Source organism: Lactuca virosa, chromosome 8, assembly GCF_052849685.1.
Source record: "Lactuca virosa cultivar CGN04683 chromosome 8, Lactuca_virosa_CGN04683_v6, whole genome shotgun sequence".
Classification (NCBI taxonomy): domain Eukaryota; kingdom Viridiplantae; phylum Streptophyta; class Magnoliopsida; order Asterales; family Asteraceae; genus Lactuca; species Lactuca virosa.
Window position 1 is genome coordinate 44,355,324 of NC_136433.1, and position 27,345 is coordinate 44,382,668.

Sequence of the window (27,345 nt, forward strand, 5' to 3'; positions counted from 1 at the left end):
CTGCTCTGGATACTCCATGTTTATCTGGTGTTGCTCTGTGAAACATACCTCCTTGGACTTCTTTGGCGCGCGCAAAAGTTCTGGGGCGGCTATGATTTGGTGGCAATGTTGTGCTCTGGTGTTTTTGGCGAGGATCGCCGCCGATCCCTGGTGCGTGCTGAATTTAATGATGTCATGTATCGTCGACGGTACGAGATGTAGTAACGCGATTGCTGATCGTCCAAGCAGAATGTTGTGTTCTGATGGGTATCATATCACAGAGAATTCGACTGTCCTTGTGATTCGGTCCCTTTCGTCGTGGCTGACCAACGTTAAGGGCAGCCGAATAATTCCTAGCGACCACAAGCTATGCCCGGTGAATCCTACTAATGGTCCACTGGTTGAGGGTCGGAGCCTCTCCATCCACGTGTCAGGTAGCTTCCGGAAGCAATGCTCATAGAGTATATCAGAGTAACTACCATTGTTAATGTATATTTGGTGGACCTTCGTGTTATTAATGAATCCTCATATGAGGAGTGGGTCTTATGGATCCCAGTTTGATGGTCTGGGATTGTTACTCGAGAAACTGATGTTGAGTAGGTTTCTCGAGAGTGACTCGATCTCGCTTTCTGCATGGTGAGGTGTGTTTCTCTTACGAGAATTATAGGTAGTGAATACCTCAGTGTCGTCATACAGATTTGTCTGCAATAGATTAGGATGTGATATATGTTGGGTTTTGAGCATTCTAACACTCCTATGGTGTACATGCAACCCTATAAACCTTGGATCTATGTTTTCTCTAAAATACATGCAAATAAGAATTTCCAAGGTTTACATCCTAACTAGCATGGCATGGGGAACTTGAATCATAAAATTACTAGTAGAATGACATACCTTTTAGTAGTGGTTGATTGCTTGGAGTTTGAGAGCCTAGCACCAATAGTGTGGATACGTCAAATGGAAATCACAAATCACCACAAACTTTGGAAAACTCTTGAGAGGATAATGCACACTCTTGAAATCGGCCACCACTCTTGTTCACACACAACTAGTTTCAAATCAAGTGTCAAAGACTCCTTTATATAGTGCGGAGGATTAGGGTTACATCCATGTAAACCCTAATACCCATGACTCTTTCTTTCCAAGGATCCATGGGTTAAAAGCTCCATGGACCATCCATGGACTCCCATGCAAGCCTAGCCCATATTAAATAAGCATTAGCCCACACTATATAAATACAAGAGCCCATATTTAATTAGTCACCTTTTGATCACCAAATTAATTCTAAATTAATTTATGATCAATACTAATTAAATAATATGATTTCATATTAATATATTATAACTTATAATATATTAATAAATCATAAACATACTATTCTCAAAAGACTACTCATACAAATTGTTCGGGTGAAGTGCAACCCAAATGGACAATGCCGGGTCGAGTCAAGTGCATCTCAAATATTGTTATGGACTTAGACACCTTATCCAACAGTCTCACACTTGGATAAGTCTAATAACTATATTTGTAGATATGACTTCAGGAAATCAACCGACAATCGTAGCTCTCAAAACTCTGTTGAACTATAAAGCGCCATTTTAGATAAGTGATCATATAATCCTCTGTTCTCAAGATATCAGCCGGACAAATACATGGAACAACGTCGTACTTATTGTCCAGCAGTTTGTTTCCCGGTTTCCGATTTGTTTAACATAGAACTAAATTGAACACATCAATTAGGTTCTGACCGGGCCCGGTACATAGGTCAAAACACAATCATCGAGAGGCCCAGATATCGCTTCTAATCCTCCAAGGACTAGAAGGAACAGATAAAATTCGACTCATATACTTGTTTCTACTACTGTTGAATTATACACAAAGGCACGTTTTATAACATCAAGTTACTGATGCGTTTTCGTGCAATCAATGCATAACTAACTCATAGGCAACAACTCATATCTCTAGGTTTGAAGACTTATATGATATTACCGTCTCACGATCACTCGAGATAAATTCCATGAAGTGATGCAAGTGAGCGTGGGTTTATTCCAATACTCAGAACTTATGAGCACTCATGAATGTTATAGCAACCATTGCTATGGCTAAACACTTTTAGTCATCTACAAGCCCAGTTCATGACAGTCTTAATTCATACCTACTTCCGACGTATGACCGACTGTGGAAGTTTGAATAACTTAGTCATTCGGAAAGAATAACCTAGTTATTATGGAAGTCAAAACATGCAAAGTGAAACACAAGAATAATTGAATCCAATATGGTCTCAGCACTTATGAATATAAATAAAACACCTTTTATTCATCACCATATTGATTACACATTATTCTGTTTTGATTTATCAACTTAACACTTGAATTAAAACACTAGTTGTCCCATGCTCAAAGCATGTACACTATGTTTTCTAAACAATAGTCATGCCATACTCCAAGTATGCAAACTATGTTTGTCTATGATCCTTACTTTGTGAAGTAGATCAATTGAACATGATTCCAATGATGCTCATTTCACAATCCCAAATCCTTACCGTAAATGTAAGAATATCAAATTCTTGTCATTTACTGTAATCTGTTAGATTTTAAACTCATATGCATTGATCCTCTTGCAATGACTATGCACAAAAGTCACAAAGACCTGGCAACAGACATTACAAAGTCTTCCAGTGGAGATCAATTCCATGGAAACGAAGTCTCACATTCAAAGTACATTCCTTTGAATATCCTTCTTGCATAAAAGTTTCTAATTTTATCATAGATTCTTAAAATCCAACTCCCAATATGGAAAACATTTCCATATTCCCATTTTGACTATCACTTCTGAACAAGAGCTACCTCTTTTTAGAATATGTCAATATGGTTCCTCTCCAAAATTTAACATCATACTTCCAACTGTCCATGAGAGACCAATCTTAGGTAAACCTTAGATTTTTCTCAACAATTGCTTAATCATTTTAGTCATATCCGGTTCTATTCCTTTTTCCCTCTTAATGCTCTAGGCATTTTTGAAAATTTAGAACGGATAGATATTATAGCACATGTGATTGATCCTATACTCGAAGCATATGGGACACGATTCATGATGTCTCACATAAAGACATGATACTATATCAGTCGTTTGCTACAATATTTTTTATTTGTCATGTTTTCAAAAAATCGACTATGAAGAGGGATGCCGTAATCATAATCGAATTTTGAGAACGCAATATATATAGAATTCCCTTATGTTGAACCATTCCAACATAAAATTCATATATATATATATATATATATATATATATATATATATATATATATATATATATATATATCCTTGACTAAAGATGATTGAAATCTCAATCTAAACTTTTAGGATTGAAATGAAGTATAATCTCATCTCCCTTAATTATAGCAAAACAACCTTTTTCCAAGCGAAACTTTTGTTTTCTATAATTAACATTGCTTAACTTGAAACAATTATTATAATTATCATGCTCCCACTAACATGATGATTATTAGCATAACACTTATGCTCCCACTAGCTTTGACATGTACTCAGAGATCAGCTGGACTTCTAGAAATCAATACTTTATTGACTTTCTTACCAAAGTTCATATTTCTGATACGAGATGCTTTGATAAAACTTTATCAAAATCATACACCTTTCCTTAGATAGCACACATGTGTGTCTAAACAATTTCAGAACTATGAAAAGGGATGTCGTAATCATAGTCTCAATTGTTTAGACCTTTTCCATTTCTTCACAAGTCCATGTTAGTGTGTCGGTTAACCACACACGCTCCACTAACGACTTTGAGAATGCAAATATCATAATTGCTATCTACTTAAAATATTCTTAGTGAAAGCGTTTCCTCACCATCATTTTCATGAATCGGAAAGAAACCTTATGACACTTAGATTTTATGGTGTATGTGTTCCTATCCATGTGAATTTGTCAAAACCATAATCACAAGACAAGGTTAGTGACAAACTCAAACTCATACGAATTGAACTTGTTCGATCTTGATTTCTTGCCTCTTGGTAGCACAAGGGCCCACCATTGCTTCCAAGTGTTATGCACACAATTGAGAGCTCACAGAACTCACATACATAGTCAACCTTACCAGAATAGGCACATAAACAAGAATTATGTCAACACGATAGGTTACAAACCTCAAGTCGTGTGCTAGCGATAAACAATAGGTTCTATCATTGATTAGTTCTTGAAACTTTCAAGACCTTTAAGACTCCCACTGTCCTCTTCACATATAAGTTTCTCTTTGTCAAGAACCATTCCTTGACAAACAAACAAATATTCAAGAGTTAGTGCGAATTCTTATCAAGATAAACACTTCACACAATTGGTCTTAGTTGGTCTTTGTTTTATCCAAGACAGCACAACTTACCAATTTCAAATGTTCAAGAGTAGAAAACATTTTACTCTACATTTGATAAGTGTTTTAAACCCTTCTTTATGTCACTCAAGGTTACCATCTTGGAGTATAACTCCAAGAATTGTTTTGGAATGGAGTATGATTCATCTTCTTGATTTTAACCATGCCAACAATTCATGAATCCTCTTCTTAGCCATACAAATGCACTAAGATGTCCTTAGAGAATCAAATTGTAATATGGTTCCATAATCATTAAGATACTAAAGTACTCTCTCATCTTTTCAGATTTGAGAAACTTTTATCTTTCTGCCTAATTTGATTCTTCCCATTCGCCCTGCCATACATTGAAACTTTTCCAATGTTTCAGAACTGTATTTAAACTTGTAGGTACAACCATATTTACTAAACTTTAGTAAATCATGACGAATAGTCTTATCGATCTTTGTGGTGGACTTTGACCTGCACACACCCAGTGTACCCGATCCTTTAGTCTTCACCTGACTCACATATACATGTGATCAGGGAATTAGTCTTAACTTTCCAAAAATGAAAATTATCATTCATCATGCAATACAACCTGCACGATTCCAAGTTTCGGTCCAATTGAAACTTGGGTAATGAGAATATTTCCTAATTTAGTAAATTTAGACACTACCACAGATGAAAGAATCAAATTAATTATTGCTAGAAACATACAAACATTAACTTTCCATAAATGCCATTGCAAGGAGATATAAAATAAAGTAAAACAAAAATTTTATTTATTTATAAAATGCGGAAAAAACTTTTTCCTTACAATGCAACTTTAAATGGAAACTATGCTATTACATATTTCCTAGCAATCTATCATAACTCCTAAGTAGTAGCTCAAGAATCCGATCTTCGAACCATGCGATTGAAATCCATCTTCGCGATCAGATTCAGCATACTCTTCTTTTAAGCTTCCTTCCCTTTGCTTGATCCTGCAAAACATTAAAATGCAACCCAGTCACATCATGTATTAAGAATCAACAATTAGGAACTTAACAGAGTTAGATAGCGGATTTACCTGAAGCAGAACCATACATTCTGACTAAAGATCTCAGGTAGTCAGGGCAGCTTCGATTCCAATGTCCCTTTCCTTGGCAATAGAAACACACAGGATCATCTGAGCCAGGACATAGAGCAGTCTCAGAAATGGCCTTTCTCTTATGATCATCACTTTTGACCATTGCCAATTCCTTCCCTTTAGGAGAAGGAATCATTTCTGGGATGTCCATGTCAGCTTGGGAGGCAGACCTTCCAATCAAAGTTGCTTGACCATTGCGCCAAATCATTGCTGATTCGGCAGCAATTAGCAAATAGGTAAGATCTATTAGGGTCATGTCGAGATCTGTCACATAGTAGTCTTTAACAAACTCACTATATGACTCAGGAAGTGACTGAAGAACCCAGTCAACAACCAACTTTCTTGGGAACCCGACACCCATCATCCTTAGCCTGTCAATGTGTGCCTTCATCTCCAATACATGTGCACACACTGGCTTTCCATCATTGTGTTTACTATCTAATATGACTTGAGTGAGTTTGAACTTTTCAAGTCTTCGAGCTTGTGAGTCGGGGAGAATAATTGGAGGAGGTGGAGGAAGTGAAGCATGATGTTTTGGGACATCATCTTCAAGAGGAAAGCTTGTTCCAAGAGATTTGGGAAGATCATACTTGTCTGAACCAGACATCTACAATGGGAGAGATTCAAGTTAGTTGATTTAAAATCCTTAATATAACACCCAATATGAAGTATTAAGGCTAGGACCCAACACAATATTTTATAACTTGGAAGAGGGATGCCGTAATCCAAGCTATAGAATATTTGAAGGTAGGTGAATGACGATTCACCAATTTCCATCATGAAAAACGAAATAAAATTAGGTTTTAATTGGTCTGAAACTCCTAGACCTTTTGAGATTCACTGAACTTTTCAATGGCATGTTTCAATCTCGATTGTGCCCTTCAGATTTTGTGACTGGGATGCCGAGGATCACAAAAAAAGGTGTGAATAACCATGCAAATTCACTTGGTATCCTTAATATTACCACCTAATCAATGTGCCGGTTAACCACACGCGCTCCACCAATCTATGATAAACATTAAGTCACCCTTTGCCATCCTTACTAGTCCAAGTTAGTGTGCCGGTTAACCACACACGCTCCACCAACGACTTGGTAAGGTACAAAGTGTAAATTTCATGGGTTAGCACCAAATTCACATTTTCCTAAAGTAACTAAGATTGGGATTTGTAGAAGGTTTAGTTACTTTATATTCATCATTATACTTTTAATGAGAATTATAGTCCTTGTCCTACTCGTCCGGCTAACGACCCTCCACCAGTCAAGGAAGCGGTGGGTGAAAGTGGACACCCATTAAGCTGCCATTTTATAGGCAACAACCTTATACCCCTCCTTATAGACTGGCTTCGTGAATGAGGCCTACTAACTGTAAGACTGACTTGCTCTTATATATATATATATATATATATATATATATATATATATATATATATATATATATATATATATATATATATATATAATTAACTTATAATACTATAAAGTATAAGGGTTGAATTTTAACTTTTAAAACTCTAAGGATTGGAACTAAAGTGTGTGTGAGACTTTACAAATTCCAAAACTTGAGGGCAAGTTTTGAACAATTCAAGAACTTTTTGGATTTTTCATAACTTATAAGTTTAATTAAGGTTTAAAAAAACTTTTAATGAAGAGACTCTTGGTTATCCATAACTTGAGGACAAGTTATGGAGTCCATAAAACTATTTATGATGAAAAGACTCTTCAACTTGTGTAACCTATGGTTTTTATTGGGCTTTAAAAGAAAAACTTTTGGTAATCCATAACTTAAGGACAAATTATGGATTCCATTAAAACACATCAAGATCAAGACTTAACTAACAAACAATTTGCAAATAATTCCTATGATCTAACAAAACTCATAAGTTCATGAACATCCATATCAACAATTTTAAGAATCATATGAACACATACAAAACTTAAAATTTTGATAATAGCCTTTGAAATTGGATTAGCATAATCATTACAATGTCAAAAACAGGTTTTATAAGTCCAAAACAGTTTAATGTAATGATTCCAGTCCAATTCCAGCTTAAAAACTCGAAAAACTGCACTTTGGGCCTCCTACTCGTCGAGTAGGATGAAGATATGCTTGGACTCGTCGAGTCCCCCCATGGACTCGGCGAGTCCACTGTCCAGACAGCAAGATTTTTCGATTTTTCAACAGTTTGCATCAAGTATTCAAGAAAACAAGCCTAGGCTCTGATACCACTGTTGGGTTTTGAGCATTCTAACACTCCTATGGTGTACATGCAACCCTATAAACCTTGGATCTATGTTTTCTCTAAAATACATGCAAATAAGAATTTCCAAGGTTTACATCGTAACTAGCATGGCATGGGGAACTTGAATCATAAAATTACTAGTAGAATGACATACCTTTTAGTAGTGGTTGATTGCTTGGAGTTTGAGAGCCTAGCACCAATAGTGTGGATGCCTCAAATGAAAATCACAAATCACCACAAACTTTGGAAAACTCTTGAGAGAATAATGCACACTCTTGAAATCGGCCACCACTCTTGTTCACATACAACTAGTGTCAAATCAAGTGCCAAAGACTCATTTATATAGTGTGGAGGATTAGGGTTACATCCATGTAAACCCTAATACCCATGACTCTTCCTCTCTAAGGATCCATGGGTTAAAAGCTCCATGGACCATCCATGGACTCCCATGCAAGCCTAGCCCATACTAAATAAGCATTAGCCCACACTATATAAATACAAGAGCCCATATTTAATTAGTCACCTTTTGATCACCAAATTAATTCTAAATTAATTTATGATCAATACTAATTAAATAATATGATTTCATATTAATATATTATAACTTATAATATATTAATAAATCATAAACATACTATTCTCAAAAGATTACCCATACAAATTGTTCGGGTGAAGTGCAACCCAAATGGACCATGCCGGGTCGGGTCAAGTGCATCTCAAATATTGTTATGGACTTAGACACCTTATCCAACAATATCATAATCTGAGGTGATGAGACATCTGATGACAATTACCGAAAATTGCTCTGGAGCCTTGGTTCTGCTGTTTTTATCGTAATTGGCGGGATCTGTGTCATCGACACCTGGAGTGGTTCGTGCGTTCTGAACAGAGCAACACTTGTATCACTCTGAGGATACATCCGGATGGCGCCAAATGTTGTGACAAGTTCACAGATAGTTTGGATGCTTGATAATGTAACTGCTTTGGGAGCTTTCCTGAGAACACAATCACAAAAGAACCGTTAGAGGACGACTGGGTGTTCTCCCGGGACGTCGCTCCGACGATCAAGTTAGTCTAGAGTGAGAGAGAAATCTTAGGGTAATCTTCGTGAGAAAGAAGATGGATCCCTCCCTTGAGACGGAATAGATCCTTTTATACCTGTTACTAACGGATCGTGGGGACCGTCTCTCGTGAGTGTGATACGCGGCCTCCTCTTACTGGGAGAGTTATTCATGCTAACTAACCGCCAGGTGACGTCAGTTATGGGCGTCACCCGGGCTATTTGTAGCTTTCTCATTGGTTGTGGGTGAATGAGAAGATCACATGGGATGTTCTTCCCTTGTAACGAGAAATGAGCTGTCGCTCCGGCTTTGGCTCTCTGAGGCCAAGACCGGGTCTCAGCCAAGGCAGTAACGTCTCTGTTACATTTATCTTGGCCGTTAGGTAACGTTAACACACACACACACACACACACACACACACACACATATATATATATATATATATATATATATATATATATATATATATATATATATATATATATATATATATATATATAGGGTCCGATTCCAGTGAAGACTCTTTTTAAAGTGAGGACTCGTGAAGACACCTTAAAAAATTGAAAAAAAATCTAAAAAAATACAAATCATAAAATCGAGCATCATACTATATCCAGGAGAAAAAAAATTGGAATTTTTTTTTTGCATCATTAAAATTGAATCATGGATCATAAAAATGATCCATACTTCAATTTTAATGATGCAAAAAAAATTTCCAATTTTTTTTTCTCCCGAATATAATACTATGTTCGATTTTATAATTTAGATTTTTTTAGATTTTTTTTCAAATTTTTTAAAGTGTGCTTACGAATCCTTACTTTAAAAAGAATCCTCACCTGATCTTCTATATATAATTAGAAAATGAAAAACATAAAAAAAGACAGTAAAATTTGGGATTAGATTATACTCCTATATAAATTTATTATACATAAAAATATAAAATAGGAAAATCATAATTATTATGCAAAATAAAGTTTCAAATAATATATAAAATAAAATATTATTTAACAAGGACATAATTGCCTAGTTCCTGAGTTTAAGGAAAGAAAAGAAAAGAAAGTCAAGAGAGAAAAGAAGAGAAATAAAAGGAAAACAAAATTTTTCTTTTGTGTTTTCGAGTTAAGAGACGTAGAAGTAAAATTAATCATTTTGTTCTTTATTTTCAAATCCTCCCAAATCTAAAATAAATATAGGAGAGAAAATGATGTTTCTGTTTTCCCCCACTTCCTTTAATGAAACGGAGAACATCAATTTTTTATTTTATTTTTATATCCGCTCAATTGCTAAGTCTCGATCTCAATTGGGTCTACCCTTCATTTACTTTCTTTTCTCTACTTCAAGAAAGTGTCATCTCAATTGGGTATACCCTTTCTTTTCTCTCCTTAACAAAAGTGTCATCTTAATTGGGTGTAAGAAGTAGACACTAGACAGATGAGTTTAAAAAAGTCATTTTCATTTTATACATTTTGACTTTCAAATCGGGTGATGTACCCTCGTTCTAGCTTTTTTCCGTGACATTCTACAATTAATGCAATTGTGTATTTCAAAAGGTTAAATGCATATTTCATTAATGTGACATATCTAACTTCATTATCATTCGTGAGAATTAATGTGACATATCTAACATTAATGTGATATCTAACTTCCGTGTCTACAAGAGGTTAAATGACATGGAAGATGAGATCAACATGGAAGCTCATCAAATGGTCTAAAAGTGCCACGTTTGAAATTATCATTCGTGAGAATTAATTGAAGACATTTTTCATATACTTATATACAAGTTTTGGTATGTCATTAATGTGTGTGTTGAATTATTCAGGCAAATTGTTATTCTATTTCTTAAGATGAAACACCGACAATTATAGTTTTTGTAATATATATATTTTTTTTCAAAAGTGCCACGTTTGAGTGTTTGTAATATCTTTGTGTGTTTGTAACTTGCTTTTTTTAGAAAGACACGTCATCTATTGTTGAATTGAAGCATGCAGGATTCGAATCTGTGACAACTTTTTTCTTTTATTACCTAAGATCAAACAACATGGTCACAAGGCTAGCACCAACATTTATGTCTTTCACAAAGCTTTCCCTGAGTATTGAACCCGACACAAATTTGTAACGTGTTCAGGGGCGAACGCAGAAATACATAGTAGTTGACTAGTTGTTGCCGAAATTAATTAGGTGGTGCCGATACATGAAAAATAGATAAAAAAATCGAATTTTTTTTCACTATGGACAGAAAAAACAAGTGTTGTCAGTGCCACACTGGGACACAGCTAAATCCGCGTTTAGCGTCATCACACAACTCACCCCAAACCATTATATAATCAATTAGTATCATCGTGCCCATTTAAAGCAAACTCTAGTGAGGATGTGTACCTTAAGTTTTCCTCTTAAGTTCAAAAATTATATGCAACAATCAAAAATGGATAAATACACAACATAAGAAGAGAGAACACAAAGAAATTAATGTTGGTTCACACGATTAGAGTGATCGGCTAATCCATAGGGGCAACCAGAGTGCAAACATATTTCAGGGGCCACTAGCACATTTAGGAATTGTTGGAGCGCATTCAAGAGCCATCGGGGCGCATTTAGGAGCCACTAACGCAATGCATTTTGATGCCTACATTGCATTTGGCCAAATGATCCATCTTGATTCCAAATGTTTTACACGTCTTCAATGTTGAAGTCACATTTAACAATATCCACATTGACTTGCATATACTCCAAGCTTCATAAACCAGAAACTTGGTACTTCCTCCTGCCAATTTGAGATGTAGGGACGTAACTTTTGCCAACATATACTACATTAGGGATGATAATTTTGCTTGGAAACCCGAACCGAACCGAAACCCAAACTGAACCGAACCGAATTAGGCCCGAATAAGCAATTCGATTCGGGTTTTGGGTATCTATATTATGTTTATTCGGTTCTCGGGTTATTTGGTTCGGGTTACCCAAATAAGAGCTTATTCGGTTCTAAATACCCGACCTGAATAAACCTTTCTCCTCTCATTTCTCAGACCGACAGAAATCAAAATCACAATTCACACTTCTGTTATCGTTGTTCATAAAATAAAATAAAATAAAAAACTACGCTCGTTCTCGTCGTTTCAAAATCGACCGATCTTCTCATCCATTTCCAAACTTGAAATCACTTTTGTCGATCCTTCATCTTGTTTCAAACTTTCAAAAATCAACCATTCCTATTGTCTCTAAGGATTCACGAATTCCTATTTTGTCTAGCCATAGAAAATTAGGCTCCAACTCAAGAAACTCAAGTAAGAAATTAATTCTCAGTATGTTAATCTACTACGTAAATGTTATTTTTTTAATGTGTTATTGTGTTATGTTAGTCTTTGAATGTTTTATGTTGATGTATAAAAACACATTGTTATTCTATTATTTGGGTTATTCGGGTTATAGAATCCTAATACAGTTTATTCAATTCGGTTATATTAGGTCCTTAATCATCTTGTAAATGTTATTCGGATAATAACCGAACCGAACCGATTAATACCCGAACCGAGTCGACCCACAATGGTTAATCGGTAATCGGTACGGTTATCGATTCATGCAATTACCCTTATTCGGTTTTCAGGTTATTCGGGTTTGGGTCGGTTCGGTCCGGTTCCGACCCAGACGACATCCCTATACTACATCATACAAAGTTTTAACTTATGCTAACATGTCTGTTGAATTCTCCTTGGTATAAGGATATATGATTTGCTATAAATCTTCAGGATAGATGATTTGCTTTCCTATAATGGACAACCCTTGCTTTGGCCTCTATGGCCACACTATCCCTAAAACACTCAACCATATCCTCCAAGTTTTTCCACAAAATCTTTGGCCCAAGTCCACCGGTTTTTTGCCATCTTAATCAAACTTTGGATTGTTTTATGTTGGATTGCAATCAAATAAATAAATCTCCATTCAGCAACATTTCTTAATAGATATGATTTATCCATACAAGGCTTAATGAAATAAAAAGAAACAAATCCTAAAACAATTAGCCCAGTTAGGCTCCATAAACAACCAAGCTCCAAGGCCCAATAGGCCCAACTAAGCACCGATCTTGTGCTTATGCTTAGGCCTATTTGTACATCTCATTTCATATGACTTGACCGAAGTTTGTGTAAAGTTGTAAGCTTTATTCCCTCCCTGTGCAATTGATCCATTCAATGTACAGCAACCAATTAACTATAAGAAAACAAAGTATAGCTATTTTTACATTTTGGTCCCTAGGTATAGCTATTTTTGCAATTTTGGTCCCAAAAATAATCATTTACTTGGAACAGTGGACCAAGAACGTAAAGACCAAAATTGCAAGAGAAAACTTGTTGTGACCAATTTGAAAATACCAGCTACACTCAAGGACCAAATATAACAAAACAACCATATTCAGTTACTTACCAGAGTAACAAAATTAAGAAGGCTTTTTCCACATCTGCTCTTCATACTTAGCTTCTGCATTATTTGGCCTTTCACCATTACACTTTCGACAAACAACATTCCCCGCATAATTAAAGAAATCACACCTAACCAACATTCGATCAACAATACATTACACCTCGAGAACAGGGGCAAAATGGGTATTTCACTATTTTGACATTTTCAATTGAGAAAAAGACTTACGAAGGACACTCCCACTCTCCAGAATTCAGTTGCCTTTTGGGACGTTGCTCTCTGCAACGTAAACACTTTGTGTTGCTTGCAAAATTCATAAACTGACACCTAAAAAAATATCCCAAAGTATTTTCATCATATAAAGTATTTACTTTTTTATTAAAAAATGCATAATAATGTTAATAGGCTTACTGTGGGCAATTCCAGTCTCCTTTCTTCATTTCAACATCATCAATTCCAACCCTTTTAGGCCCCTCAGTTTTGCATTTTAGACACCGAATGTTTCTTGAAAAATTCATAAAATTGCACCTGCATTTATGTCATTATAGATACAATTGTTTAGTTGACTAGAAATAATAAACCAAGATTCAAGTAATTGAAAACCTAAATTACATTTTTGGTCCCTTGGTATAGCTGGCTTTTACAACTTTGGTCCCAAAAGGTCTACTCATGCAACTTTGGTCCTTACTTTGGACTATCGTAACGATTTTCATCCACGTCCCAAGTAAAATGACCATAGTGCCCTTTATCTGACTAGTTTGGTCCTCGACCCAAGTAAAATGACTATATTGCCCTTTATCTGACTTGAGAATTGGACCAAACATTTAGGATACTTTAAATAAGAACCAAAATTGCAAGAGAAAACTTTTTAGGACCAAAATTACAAAATCAGCTATACCCAAGGACCAAACATGTAACTTACTTATACATTTATAATCTAGATTTAGTGAGAGTTAATTGCTTAAAATATATATATATATATATATATATATATATATATATATATATATATATATATATATATATATATATATATATATATAAGCAATTACAAACTTACTGAGGACAGTTCCAATCTCCTTTTTTCATTTCAACTTCATCAAGACCAGGTTTTAAAGGACCATCTTCATTACATTCGCGACACTTTTTATTCCTTGAAAAATTCAAGAAATTGCACCTACAAAAATATTAATTGAAGTACACAACAATTTAGAATGAGAGAACAGAAAAAATAGTTAGCAAATAGTTAACTGCAAAATCGCCCAAAATATAGTGGCTTTTCTGCAATTTGCCTTGTACACAATTTTTTTTTTTTTTTGAATATAAGTACTTACTTGGGACACATCCAATCTCCTCTTTTCATTTCAACATTTCTAGACCATTCGCGTTGTTTAAAATCAAAATTTTGCGCCTTTCGAGCAACTGTTGCAGGTGGCTTTTGGGCTTCATGATCAATGGCTGTGTCACTAAGTTCAGTCAACTCCAAAAGCAATTTTCTTGCAGATGCTTCAATGACTTCTGCCCCTATAGGCTTCTTATTTGAATCAATAACTGGATCAAGTGCATAGTTTAACAAAATGCGCACAATATCTACAGTTCGAGCACCCGATTCAATGTCTTTTAGAATCAAATAGGCCCTATCACATGATCCTCTCAAGATGCAAACACCACAAACCTATTAAACCAAGAAAAAAAAAGACCATGAAAAGGGTATAAGTTGATTAAAACTGAAGAAAGTTTATGGGAAATTGACATACATCTCCTTCATCGAGTTGTAGATGGGCTCTCAATCGTTTTCCTGAATTAACAGTCTTTCTGTTGATATTAGGACAACCCTTTTCTACAAGAGTTTGAATGTCTTGCATAGATAGTGACCTACAATTGAATCAAATATATAATTAAGCTTCATTTTTTTGTAATCTATTTCTTGTTAATTTGAGTAACATTCATTAGCAACGACAGATGATAATCAAGCCAACAGAAGAATGATTACTTACTTAAATAAGTCGAAGCGATCACGACCAAAACTGAGGCAAGCTTCCTTCAAAATGCTCATATCTTTATAGACAGCAACATCAGTTCCACTTTCTTTCTTAAAGTAACCTTTGGCCTTCAAACGGTCAACAAAAGTCACCCACTCCGGCCACGGATGTTGGTGGGAGTCTCCAATTGTTTCACCAATGGCCGCGGTGGTGGTGGTATCATTGTCTATCACGGAAGCGAGGGAAGACGAGTAGCGGCGGAAGCGTAGGGTTGGGGAAGAGAATAGTTTAGTGGGTAATCGAATTGCACGGAACGGGTAGAGGTTTGCGGCGGCTGCGGTCGCGGTGGCGTTGCTTTCAAACAGAGAGAAGAATCTAGTTGCAGCTGCTGCCATTTTCGTTGAGGAGAAGAGGGCAAAACAGCCAGGGAACTGAAATCAGGGTTTTTCACCCTTTTTGAGAGTACGAGATACTACGAAGGTCGAGTCGAAGGGTTTTAGGTGGGCTGGATATAACAGAGGATAGAAATGGGCAAAAATACATTTTTTAAGAGAGTAAATTACAGTTTTGGTCCCTATGGTTTATCCATGTCTATATTTATAGTCAAACTTTTTATTTTTTGACATATCTGAAGACGTTTGCAAACATGATTTCTAAGTCGTTTAATGAGCCTCCGTTAAACAGGTGTAAAATGAAGAAAATGTCCCTATCCTTTTAAAAACACATTATTTCCTATGTCACAAAATGACTATTTTTATAACTACGTGTAAATATATTTGTATATTTTTAAGAATATTACATGTATCAATACGACAAAATTTATCATATTTATAAATGATGGTTACAAAAACAAGCATTGACTTAATGGTAAAAACATCACCCTTTAGTTTCGATTCTAATCCACAGTCTTTCATTTAAATTTTAACGGACTTAATACATAATATATTAAATTAGCAAGGTTTCGATCACAAAAACAAGCCCTAATTCATTCCTTTTGTATAGATGAAGTCACATTTTGAAGTCAAGTCATCCCCTTTCCATTTGTTTTTATCAAAACGGAAAAATGATTTATCAAGGTAATTAACTTTTTGGTATGTTGACATTTAGGTAACTATCTAACAAACTTGTTGGAAGTGTTCACATATGACCATTATTACCCGTTGTAGCATGTTACATCCTAGATGTGAACACTTTTGATAAGTTCGTTACATGTACAAAAAAAATAATTACCCAAATATGAACAAAACGAAAAGTAAGATTAATTACACGAATGGTCCCTGTGGTTTGGAGAAATTTGTGTTTTTGGTCCCTAACTTATTTTTTTAAACATGGATGGTCCCTACTATTTATTTTTGTTGCACGTTTGGTCCCTGCCTTACCTAAAAAGACTATTGTGCCCTTATAATTTATTTTTTAATTAATTTTCTTATTTATGTATTTATTTTTTATATATTTAAAAAAATTAATAGACCCCACATATCTGTATCTCCTCGGATGATCCTTACTGTTTATTTTTTAATTAATTTATTTTTTCAACTCGGATGATCCCTACTATTTATTTTTGTTATGCGTTTGGTCTCTGTCTTACCTAAAATGACTATTGTACCCTTATTAAACAATTTTTTTAATTAATTAATTAATTTATTTATTTATTTTTTATATATTTTAAAAAATTAATAGACCCTACATATCTGTATCTCCTCACCATCATATCTCTCATCCTCCTCAACTTCTATTTATTTTACATCTTTAGTGATATCGGCGTCTTCACCATCCCTTCTTTTTTCGGTCCTTCAACTCCGTCGAATTAACACCACAACCCGGTGAACCCACTAAAGATGAAGAGACAGTGGGTTATGGTGTTGATTCGCCAGAGTTGAAAGACCAAAAAAAGAAGCATGGTGAAGACGTCGATGTCACTAAAGATGGAAAAGAAATAGAAGTTGAGGAGGATGAGATATAGGATGGTGACCGGTGAGACCCAAATTAAATTTCTCAAATGTGGTTTCAGGTTTACGGTGAGGAGATACAGATATGTGGGGTTTATTAATTTTTTTGAATATATAAAAAATAAATACATAAATAAGAAAATTAATTAAAAAAATTAATAAGGGCACAATAGTCTTTTTAGGTAATACAGGGACCAAACGTGCAACAAAAATAAACAGTAGGGACCATCCGAGTTAAAAAAATAAGTTAGGGACCAAAAACACAAATTCCCCCAAACCACAGGGACCATTCGTGTAATTTACTCTTACTTTTCGTTTTGTTCATATTTGGGTAACTACTTTTTTTATACACATCTAGGTAACGAACTTGTTGAAAGTGTTCACATCTAGGATGTAACCTGCTACAGCAGGTCATAATGGTCATATGTGAACACTTCCAACAAGTTTGTTACCTAGATGTGTACAAAAAAAAATAGTTATCCAGATGTGAACATACCGAAAATTTAATTACCTTAATAAGTCATTTTCCCTTATCAAAACTGTTAAGATCGGGATCTTGATTGTAATATCGTAAGATCCTACGTTTCAACTTATGAAAACCATGTCAGATCGCAATAGGATCGTTTCATTTGTAAGATGACAAATTGGATCGTAGGATTAGAATCGTGATCATAAGATCGGGATCCGATCCGATCCAACCACTCAATGAAAATTGTCAAATTTTAATCAACTTTTTATTATATTTACCCATTTACGGGTTGACATGTCTCCTTACTCAACGGTCAATCGAGAATAGTCATATTCTTGTATAGTTTTGTGAACCGTAAGTGATTAACAACCTTAGAATTTTTTTTTCTGTTTTTACTTTTTACGTTTTACCCTCGTTGATGGTATGATTTGAGATTTAGGTGTTGTTTGTTTTATGTAAAAGCTCTTCCGATCTCATATTGTCGCGCGACGCAACATATGTGTAACACTTTTCATTTCGCAGTTGTTTGTTTTTTAGAAGTCTTCGGAATAAAAAACTTATGCGTGTGTTCTGTTTGGGACATCACTTATATTGCCTCTTCCAATCTTTTTCTAACCTCTTCTTCTTTTTTCTTATTGAAATCTTGATGAATATTGATTATATGTTGTTGAAATCTTGCTAAATTCTTGTTTTACATTTCTTTTTTTCGATTTTTTTTGTTTATTCTTGATGAATTATTTTTTTCGTTTTTTTATATTAAATAATGATAATTTTGCTGAAATATCATTATTTTTTGCTGAAATATCATTATTTTTTTTGCTGAAATGTAATACATTATTAAATTTTCGATATTAAAAAACTATTTTCGGTATATAAAATCAGTTTATTTTAATTTTTTTAATATCTGCAGCAGTATGCAGATGTTAAAAAACAAGCACGCTTCTTATTATAGTTTGCAGTCGTTTGGTCCACCTCTTCTGGTACAAAGGATTGCAGAGGTGGTCTGCATAATTTTTTGCTTCAGAAAAACAAACAACACCTTAGCTTTGAATTGTTATTGATTTATTCCTTCAACAGTTCGAGCTCAAAAATAAAAGGTGAGCATTTTTTCAATTTTTTTTCTGTTACTGCTCAAACCTTTTTACTTGAGAGCTTGAGAAATGCTATTTTTAATTGAGCTTCAAAAAACAAACAACACCTTAGCTTTGAATTGTTACTGATTTATTCATTTAACAGTTCGAGCTCAAAAATAAAAGGTGAGCATTTTTTTAATTTTTTTTTCTTTTACTGTTCAAACCTTTTTCCTTGAGAACTTGAGAAATACTATTTTTAATTGAGCTTCAAAAGTTTAAATTGTTATTGATATATTTATTATAGTTAAAACAAATAACATCTTAAATAGTTAAAGCACATAACATAAAGGTTGCGAGTTGCTAGTGTTGTAAGATAAATATTTATTCTTATTACTCTTTAAAGCTATCTAACCGTGTCATTAACTATCGTATCAGTAATTATCTTTTTGAGCTATGAAAAAAAGTTTTATATGTGAAGGATTACCTTTGTATGTCTTCACAACATTGTTTTTTATTTTAGGCGATGTGTGCCACCGGAAATCCCCATCAGCATTCCCATGTCTTGTCAAGTCAACCGACAACTAAGTAAAAACCGACTTTAACGGCAAAAAATTTGTTTTAAAGCAAAATCTTAAAAAAAATCCATCAAGATTTTTCTGCTATTTTCGATTTAGTTATAAGTCAAAACTTATTTTATATCATTTGAGTCACCAACGTGAGTGGATAACATTCCATGTCAGCCACCATCAATCCATATAAGATGTCATCTCTCTGCTCATATTAGGGATGTTATTCGGGCCGGAACCGAACCGACCCGACCCGAACCCGAATAACCCGAGAACCGAATAAGGGTAATTGTATGAACCGAAAACCGAACCAAATAAGCAATACGGGTTCGGTTCGGTTCGGGTATTATTTGGTTCGGTTCGATTCCGACCCGAATAACCCAAATAACATGTACAAGATGATTAAGAACCTATTACAACCGAAAAGAACCGGATAAACCGTATTATGATTGTATAACCCGAATAACCCAAATAACATTTACAATGTGATTATAAATATTTTTGTATAATTTTTGTAGCTTATGATTTCATAACAAATCTTTTAAAGAAACAAATTTGTTAATTAAAAATAGGGAAATCTGCGAAAAAGTCCCAAAATTTTGGGTCAGTTTATGATCTAGTCCTAAATTAAATTTCATTAATGAAAAAGGACAGGAAACCGGCTATTATAATCACTTTAGCCCTCTTTTACCTTTTCAGCAAGTTACCTGTTGAGGTGTACGCCAAATGGACTGTTGGGGTGATGTGGCAAGGCTGACGTGGCATGGCACAAGATTTTAACCAATTGGAGGAAAAATGTATGAGGGGGAATCGAACATGTAACCTCCCTCTCTAAAACCAAGATTTTAACCAATTGGACCACAATCCTTTTATATATTTCTTCATTCACGTTTATATGTAATGTATTAGTTGAATTTATTTATTAAATGCGGGTCCCACTCATCCTTCTATTCTTCCTTATTACCTCCTACACTACCAGTATTACCCTTTTCTAGCCAATCCCATTAAAATCCCTCCAGGAACTCCATCGTCAACAACCCTTCTTCTCCACCCGTTGTCCTACTTCTCCAATCATGTTGGACATCTCTACCCCTCTGTATTTTCGACGATTACACACCCAACAAGACAAGGTTCTGAAACAAAATCGGATTTCAAGCTCTAAGGTTCAGAATCAAAGTTTTCAGTGTTTTTTATTTGTAAATAGTTGTACAGAAATTAAATCTTGGGTTGTTTGTTGATGCAAAATCAAACATGCATCAAAATTTAAGTGTCTGGTGAATTTTTTTGTGTGTGGGTTTTCTGGCAGGTTAGGGCATAAAAGGGAAAGTGATGAGCAATTCCTCGGGAATCCAAAGATATGGTGGGTGGTGGCAGTGCAATAGACCGACGATGTCAAGAGCATATGTGATTTTTGCATCGATTTTCCAATAGAATAAGGTTTAGAAGTGTAAGAGCGGTGATCTTGTCGACGACAACGGATCCTCAAATCACCGATGGTTTTAGGGTGGGCGGTGGTGGTGCAAAAGACTGTCGATCTCTTTCGTGGTTGTCTAGTGTTTACGAAACGAGTGTAGTGTCGGACCAATGGTTTTCGGCCAAATCGTTGTGGTGTATCTCTGGTTTCCGATAATATGTGGGAGGGACGAGAGTGACAGTGAGGTGATTATAGAGTTTGGGATATGGATGTTGAGGCCCACATATATTATTCAACAATTTTTTAGTAAGTTAATGATAATAATAAAAGCATTAAAACTAAAAAAAGGTATAAATGCCACATCAACTGCCATTTCAGCCTATCAATCCATTTGGCATGCCACCTCAGCAGGTTACCTGCTGAAAAGGTAAAAGAGGGCCAAAGTGATTATAATAGCCGGTTTCCTGTCCTTTTTCATTAATGAAATTTAATTTAGGACTAGATCATAAACTGGCCCAAAACTTTGGGACTTTTTTGCAGATTTCCCTTAAAAATAATACAAAGTATATATAATTGTTTCAAATGTGCAAAAAGAGTTAGAATTTGTGTTTGTACACATCACATATTTCTCCAAAAAAACGATGTGTCATCGGTTTTGTTGACGTCGATACTATGTCGGTTTTCACCTTGAATTTCTCGAGAAATCCAACCATAGCTCTATAGATGTTGAAATCTTCTTTTGTGGGGGTCAAAACATCTTGAACATATGTAGGATTTATTATAATAAAAGTAAATGTTAGTATTTTTTTTTGTAAAAAAACAACTTTAATACCCCTTATTTAGGAGCATGTATCTCATTGAATATACAACCAAATAATGCATTTAAATAGTGTAAACTGTAGTTTAAAATGTGAACTACAAGCTAAAAACAAAATCGGGCTAATCGGACAAATAACAAAGACGTTATGACACTTCAAAGTTGACTAAAAATTTGCAAACATGTTGAAACAAAAAAATTACCCCATGTTTAGAGGTCTGTATCTCACTGAATATACAACCAAATAATGCATTTAAACGGTGTAAACTATAGTTTAAATTGTGAACTACAAGCACGAAAAAAAATCGGGCTAATCGGACAAATAATGAAGACATTATGACACTTCAAAGTTAGCTAAAAATTTGCAAACATGCTAAAACAGAAAAACTCAGCTTTAATAACCCATGTTTAAAGGCTTGTATCTCACTGAATATACAACCAAATAACGCAAGTTTAAATTGTGAACTACAAGCTGAAAAAAAAATTGGGCTAATCGGACAAATAACGAAGACGTTATGACACTTCAAAGTTGGCTAAAAATTTGCAAACATGCTGAAACAGAAAATAAAAATTATGACTTTTCAAATTCGGTTCGGTCCTTTTGGCCCGAATAAGCCCTTATTCGGGTAACCCGAACCGAATAACCCGAAAACTGAATAAGCCTCATATAGATACCCGAAAACCGAATCGAATTGTTTATTCGGGTCTAATTCGGTTCGGTTAGGTTCGAGTTTCGGTTCGGTTCGGATTTTCGGGCCAAATTCTCGTCCCTAGCTCATATCACGTTATCTAATACTACCAAACTTTGCCTTTAAGGCTTTCGAACCACACATTATATATCTATAACCCTGACTCCTCCCCCCTCTTTTATCTTCTTCCTCCAACAAAACAAAAATGGCAACTATATCCTCTTCCGCTGTCGCCATCCCTTCATTCACCGGCCTTAAATCCGCCGGATCAGCCACCACTTCAAAAGTCACCGTCAACCTAGTCTCCGCCACCCCCAAGTTTTCCATCAAAGCCTCACTGAAAGAAGCCGCCGGCATAGCAACTGTGGCCTTTGCCGCCAGCGCCTTACTAGCAAGCAACGCCATTGCTGCTGAAATCTTGCTTGGGGACGAAGACGGCGGCCTGAGTTTTGTTCCGTCAAGTATCACCGTGGCCTCCGGTGAGAAGATCGTTTTCAAGAACAACAAAGGTTTCCCACATAACGTGGTGTTTGATGAAGACGAGATTCCGGCGGGTGTTGATGCTTCCAAGATATCGATGAGTGAAGAGGACTTGTTGAATGGACCAGGTGACACGTACACAGTAACGTTGACTGAGAAAGGAACCTACAGTTACTACTGTGCACCCCATCAAGGTGCTGGTATGGTTGGCAAGATCACAGTCAAATAATTAATCCCTATTTTTTATTTAAGTATAGTTGATCAATTTGTTTTGATAGAAGAGTTTTCAGAGACTTAATTTACTGTATACATTCCAAACATAAATAGACCACAAATATCAATATATAATCATGTCCAAAATCGATTTTTCCAACAAAGACAGCAAAAAACATTACAAAACTATATAAACTTTTATTTCTCACAATTTTGATTTTCTAAAACATGTAAAAGAAAAAACGGGGTACAACACGCAATCTACAAGTGCATATTTACCTCGATTCCTACGCGTATATAAAGCCAAAATATTCACAAAAATACGAATGTAAATGTTATGTAGTTAAAGCATTTGGGAGGGTGGATGGATAGCCAAGAACCTTACCACCAACATCAGGAAATTGTTCATGTCCCGGTAAAGAAGTTACTTTTCCATCACTATAAACTTTTATTGGGTACTTAAGAAGATGGCCTTGTAAGGGGCCGAACTCATCCGCTGTAAATTTTTCCCAATTATTTTCTGCGAGCATGTTTATGTTTTTCACACAAGATAAGCTTTGTGGCTCTTTGTAGTAGTTTTCTAATTTTCCCGTGTGTTCCGCCCATAGTGACATTCGATATCCATATACCTACAATAAAAAAAAATAAAAAAAAAGAACTAGTTTATTTTATTAAACTGTGTATTGTGTATTGTGTCCTGAACAATGACTAACCTGACCACGTGGATGCGTTTTCTTGTGGGCCCACGTGTGATGCTGCTGATACGCGCCCATAGCTATCTCAGTATCTCTTGTACCCGCCATAGACCGTTGATTAATATTTGCGGACCCCAGTACAACATATTCATCATCTACTATCATTCCTTTAGCATGTACATAAATCATGAACCTTCCTTTCTTTTGAGAAGTCGAAACCTAGACAAACATATATATAAACAAATTAAAACTTCTTAACAATAAAGTAAAGATATTAGAAGGTAGTATAAGATGTATTGATGAAACTACCGAAACGCCATTAGAAGATCGGCTGCTTGAACTTGAGACTTGTTCTTCACATTGTTCACGGTTTCCGAGACAGTAAAAATTTAAGTAGTCTTGTGGATGTGAATTTTCAAGGTTTGAATTCTTTAGCTCTCGAGCTATTACATCATACATCATTTGCATAGTTTGTGCCTATAATTTGGCATTTTCAAAAGCTTTAAAGAAGGGTTATGTGTATTATTTGATTTTATTTTTTCTACAAAAATGACATTCAACAATGGGAAAAATATATAAAATTTGGGATTTAAATAAAGTGGAAAGACACTTACTTGCCAATATAGAATTCCTTGACAAGATGCAGAAGAAGGAACACCCTCAGGCCACATTGGAATGACAATATAAACTGAAAATCTCTCATTCGCCCTTATTTTACTAGCAATTTTTAATGCAAGTTCCACAGGGATCAAGTGATCAGCACCTGTTTACAAAAAAACGTTAAGTTTTTTATGGAAATAAATAGGAAGAAAGAAAGTTCAAATAAGGCAATAATGTGATGATATGATTGTGAGAATATAAGTATATGATACATATATATATATATATATATATATATATATATATATATATATATATATATATAATCATTATTTCTTGAATTCTTTATATTGATGTTTTGTGAAAGTAAAGTGTTAAAACCTGCATCTTTATGGGAATGCCATGCATGTGATGATCCAAGAAAATACTGATTCTCAATATAAATGAAGTTCTTAGCGGATCTTATGGCTTGGATATATGCTTTCTGAATGCTCCTATCAATCACAAGATTTTTTGCACATACTAGATTCTGCCATAAAATAAAATAAAGTGTGGATTTAAAAAAAAAAAAAACAAAACAAAAGATTCAACAACTTTATCTTATTAAAATAACTTCTTTAATACACACACCTGAGATTCAGCTACTTGGGCATTTTTTGGAAATCCTTTCAAAGAACCAGAATCAATAGACCTAAAAACCTGTCAATATTAAAAGATTTCAACCATATTACCAAACAAATAAATGGGTTGTAGAAAAGAATTAAAAAGAAGTTTATTAGAAATAAACCTGAACATGCCAGTTTTCGGGGTCTTCTTCTTTAGAAACCCACAATGAAGGATCATCATTTGGAAGAGATGATGAAGGACTGAGTATCCATGAGATGCGTTCTATTTTAATCAATGCATCATCATGCCAACGATTTATTTTTTTGAATTTTTGTCCAAATTCAGACCATTTTGTGGCTTTTCTCCATCTTTGTTCAAAGTTTTTGAGCACATCATATGCAGCAGGACCATCAATTTTGCAATGTAAATCATGCCAGGGTTCTCTTGGACCTTTTATACCTGGCTATTGGGGAAATTTTGTCCATTAAATAAGGTAACTTGTATGAATTTAGATAAAATTATATTAAAATAAGGAAACATGTATGAATTTAGATAAAAATAATGATAAACTTACAGGAAGTGTTGGGTTATGGTAGTCGTTTCCAAACACAGTGTCAAGATCACGAAATAACCGATGTTCTGGTGTATCATAGCGTCCATCACAGAGGTCCAAACCACCAATAAAAGCAGAGATCTTTCTGTAATTTCCATGGGCTTGTGTGTCTACTATAACACATTTTTGATGATGGGTGTAAAGCGTCCCTACCACCTGTGTATATCATTTTGGAACTTTCAGAAATCTTTAGAGTTTGGGAATGGTAGCATTTAGAAATCTAGTATGAACAGTGAAGTATGAAGCATGCCTGTTGTTTGACAATGCTAAGCTTATTGCTTGCATATCGAGGTGATAACACACAGTGGACAGAGGAGTGTTTGAAAAACTTCCGTGTTTCTTCATCGTGAGTTTGCATAACTCCCTCCTAAATAATCAATGAAGATGAATTAGAAACCGATGTTAGACAAACGATTTGAGATGAAATTCATACCGTTTTGATGAAGAGATTGTTGTGTGAAGTCTTATCATCCCAAATCAGCAACAAAACCCTAACACCTTCTTGTGATTTGTATTTCAGCAATTCCCCAAGAGTTAAATCCCAACCACTTGGCAATGGTTTGCTAGGTTCTCTAACCAGTCTCACCTTGTCGTAAATTGACCACCCAACGATGTACACCATATGATGAGCTTCCAGGATAGCATGACATATGTCTTCCCAACACCCTCTCTGCTTGAAAATTTTGTTATCTCCGTCCAATTCGATCTCCGGTAACTGCCCCTCATGGAGGTGCGCGTCCTGATAAAGCGTCACATTCCCTCCGTGTCTTACCGGAAAATAACTATCCTTCAGGCCGAATAACTCATCGGTGGCAATTGATTTTTCGTTGTTCCGATCATCACAAGAGGTGAATTTGATCTGTAATCGTATTGCGGTGTTAGGTTTTGCCGGTTTACCACTAGGACCAATTATCGGGAACCAATCGTCGATTAACTCTCCCGACATTACGCTCTCCGCGGAGATGACGACGATTCCGATCAAATCCGCTCCGAAAAGATCATTGTCTTTCACCTGAAACTCAAGTTGCGACACCGGATGCGCTAGCGGCGTGATAGAATGCTCGTTCCAGACAGGGTTTTGGGAATTTGATATCACGCGCGTTCGTGCGATGGTAGCTCCCCCAATACTTACGGTCACGTAAGGATCACTGGTAATGATCTTACGACGGTGTTGAGATTTGCTTCTCTTCTTCCATGAAGGCGATTTACACAAATCGAAGATCGTGAAGCAGCGGTGCATACGGTCTGATAACAAATCCATATTTGGCAAACATCGAGCTTCGGCAATCGTTAAATCTAGGTCGCCATGAAGATAAACAACCGAATCTGAATCTGAAGTACCACAACTAGAAATCATGGGTGCACCACACTAGTGATATTGTTTCCCAATTAACAAAATCGACGGTTTGTATCAAATTGATTGAAATGACAGCACTAACATCTTGTTTGTTTTGATTTAGGGAAGCGACTGATCACCGGAGATACGGTGGTGGTAGTGCCGTCTGAATCTCCGGCGAACGGCGGTGTGCTGTGAGTAAAAATCAAGATGGCCGCAATCGGTGGGGGGGCAAGACAACGAGAATGGTGACTGGTGAGGTGGTTGGGGTTGGCAACCAAAATCGTAACCGCAAAACACGTGGAGGTTCCAGAAAGGAGTGAATAAAGGCATGTTCCATGGGCTCTCTTTCTGTACTATTTTGTACTTTTGTATATGAGAAACATGACACCAAGTGCTATGTTTTTTTTATAAAAACAAAGATATTTATTAAACTAATCTTGTTAAAGAAAGTAACTTCAAATTTTGACTCATTTTAGATGTGATCCTTTTGTGATTTGTCGAATATTATAATTTTAATCCAAGTTTTCAATTGGTATTAGTTTGGTCCTTGTGGCTTTTAATTTTTGGGTCCAACCCAATATCTCTATTAGATTTTCCTATTAAATACTTATAAAAATACTTATCTGCCTTGTTAGGTAAAATATGAAAGGGTGAAAA

The 27,345-nt window shown here is 35.3% G+C and overlaps 2 protein-coding genes and 1 pseudogene across 3 annotated transcripts; 1 reads left to right on the plus strand and 2 right to left on the minus strand.

Annotated features, from left to right (window-relative positions):
• Window positions 1-12,694: 12,694 nt before the first annotated feature.
• Window positions 12,695-15,668, minus strand: LOC145133743 (zinc finger (Ran-binding) family protein). Of its 2 annotated transcripts, none has more exons than XM_079068708.1 (8): window positions 15,181-15,668; window positions 14,941-15,058; window positions 14,518-14,858; window positions 14,244-14,360; window positions 13,595-13,711; window positions 13,412-13,510; window positions 13,190-13,314; window positions 12,695-12,937 (listed from the first exon to the last, which is right to left on the minus strand). In XM_079068708.1, exons 1-7 carry the CDS (start codon window positions 15,558-15,560, stop codon window positions 13,203-13,205), a joined length of 1,284 nt encoding a protein of 427 aa, XP_078924834.1. In that variant the 5' UTR covers window positions 15,561-15,668; the 3' UTR covers window positions 12,695-12,937; window positions 13,190-13,202. The 2 variants fall into 2 exon arrangements, with proteins under 2 accessions (XP_078924834.1, XP_078924835.1); XM_079068709.1 differs by having other exon boundaries at window positions 12,695-12,976.
• Window positions 15,669-22,266: 6,598 nt separating this feature from the next.
• On the plus strand, window positions 22,267-22,970 carry LOC145129809 (plastocyanin pseudogene; annotated as a pseudogene).
• Window positions 22,971-23,013: 43 nt separating this feature from the next.
• On the minus strand, window positions 23,014-27,020 carry LOC145129808 (phospholipase D delta-like). Its single transcript, XM_079064625.1, has 10 exons — window positions 25,783-27,020; window positions 25,600-25,716; window positions 25,311-25,505; window positions 24,918-25,199; window positions 24,761-24,829; window positions 24,512-24,659; window positions 24,145-24,293; window positions 23,840-24,007; window positions 23,549-23,749; window positions 23,014-23,464 (listed from the first exon to the last, which is right to left on the minus strand). The coding sequence occupies exons 1-10, from the start codon at window positions 26,704-26,706 to the stop codon at window positions 23,171-23,173; spliced, it is 2,547 nt and encodes an 848-aa protein (XP_078920751.1). The 5' UTR covers window positions 26,707-27,020; the 3' UTR covers window positions 23,014-23,170.
• Between the last annotated feature and the right edge of the window lie 325 nt (window positions 27,021-27,345).

What these genes read in the sequence shown, in the direction of transcription:
- LOC145129808 (XM_079064625.1), bottom strand. Translation starts at nt 26,706, where the DNA reads ATGATTTCTAGTTGTGGTACTTCAGATTCAGATTCGGTTGTTTATCTT. An exon ending in ACAATCTCTTCATCAAAACG is followed by an intron (nt 25,717 to 25,782) that starts GTATGAATTTCA and finishes TTGATTATTTAG; the next exon opens with GAGGGAGTTATGCAAACTCA. An exon ending in CCGAAAACTGGCATGTTCAG is followed by an intron (nt 24,830 to 24,917) that starts GTTTATTTCTAA and finishes TAATATTGACAG; the next exon opens with GTTTTTAGGTCTATTGATTC.
- LOC145133743 (XM_079068708.1), bottom strand. Translation starts at nt 15,560, where the DNA reads ATGGCAGCAGCTGCAACTAGATTCTTCTCTCTGTTTGAAAGCAACGCC. An exon ending in GGAGACTGGAATTGCCCACA is followed by an intron (nt 13,511 to 13,594) that starts GTAAGCCTATTA and finishes ATATTTTTTTAG; the next exon opens with GTGTCAGTTTATGAATTTTG. An exon ending in GGAGAGTGGGAGTGTCCTTC is followed by an intron (nt 13,315 to 13,411) that starts GTAAGTCTTTTT and finishes AATGTTGGTTAG; the next exon opens with GTGTGATTTCTTTAATTATG.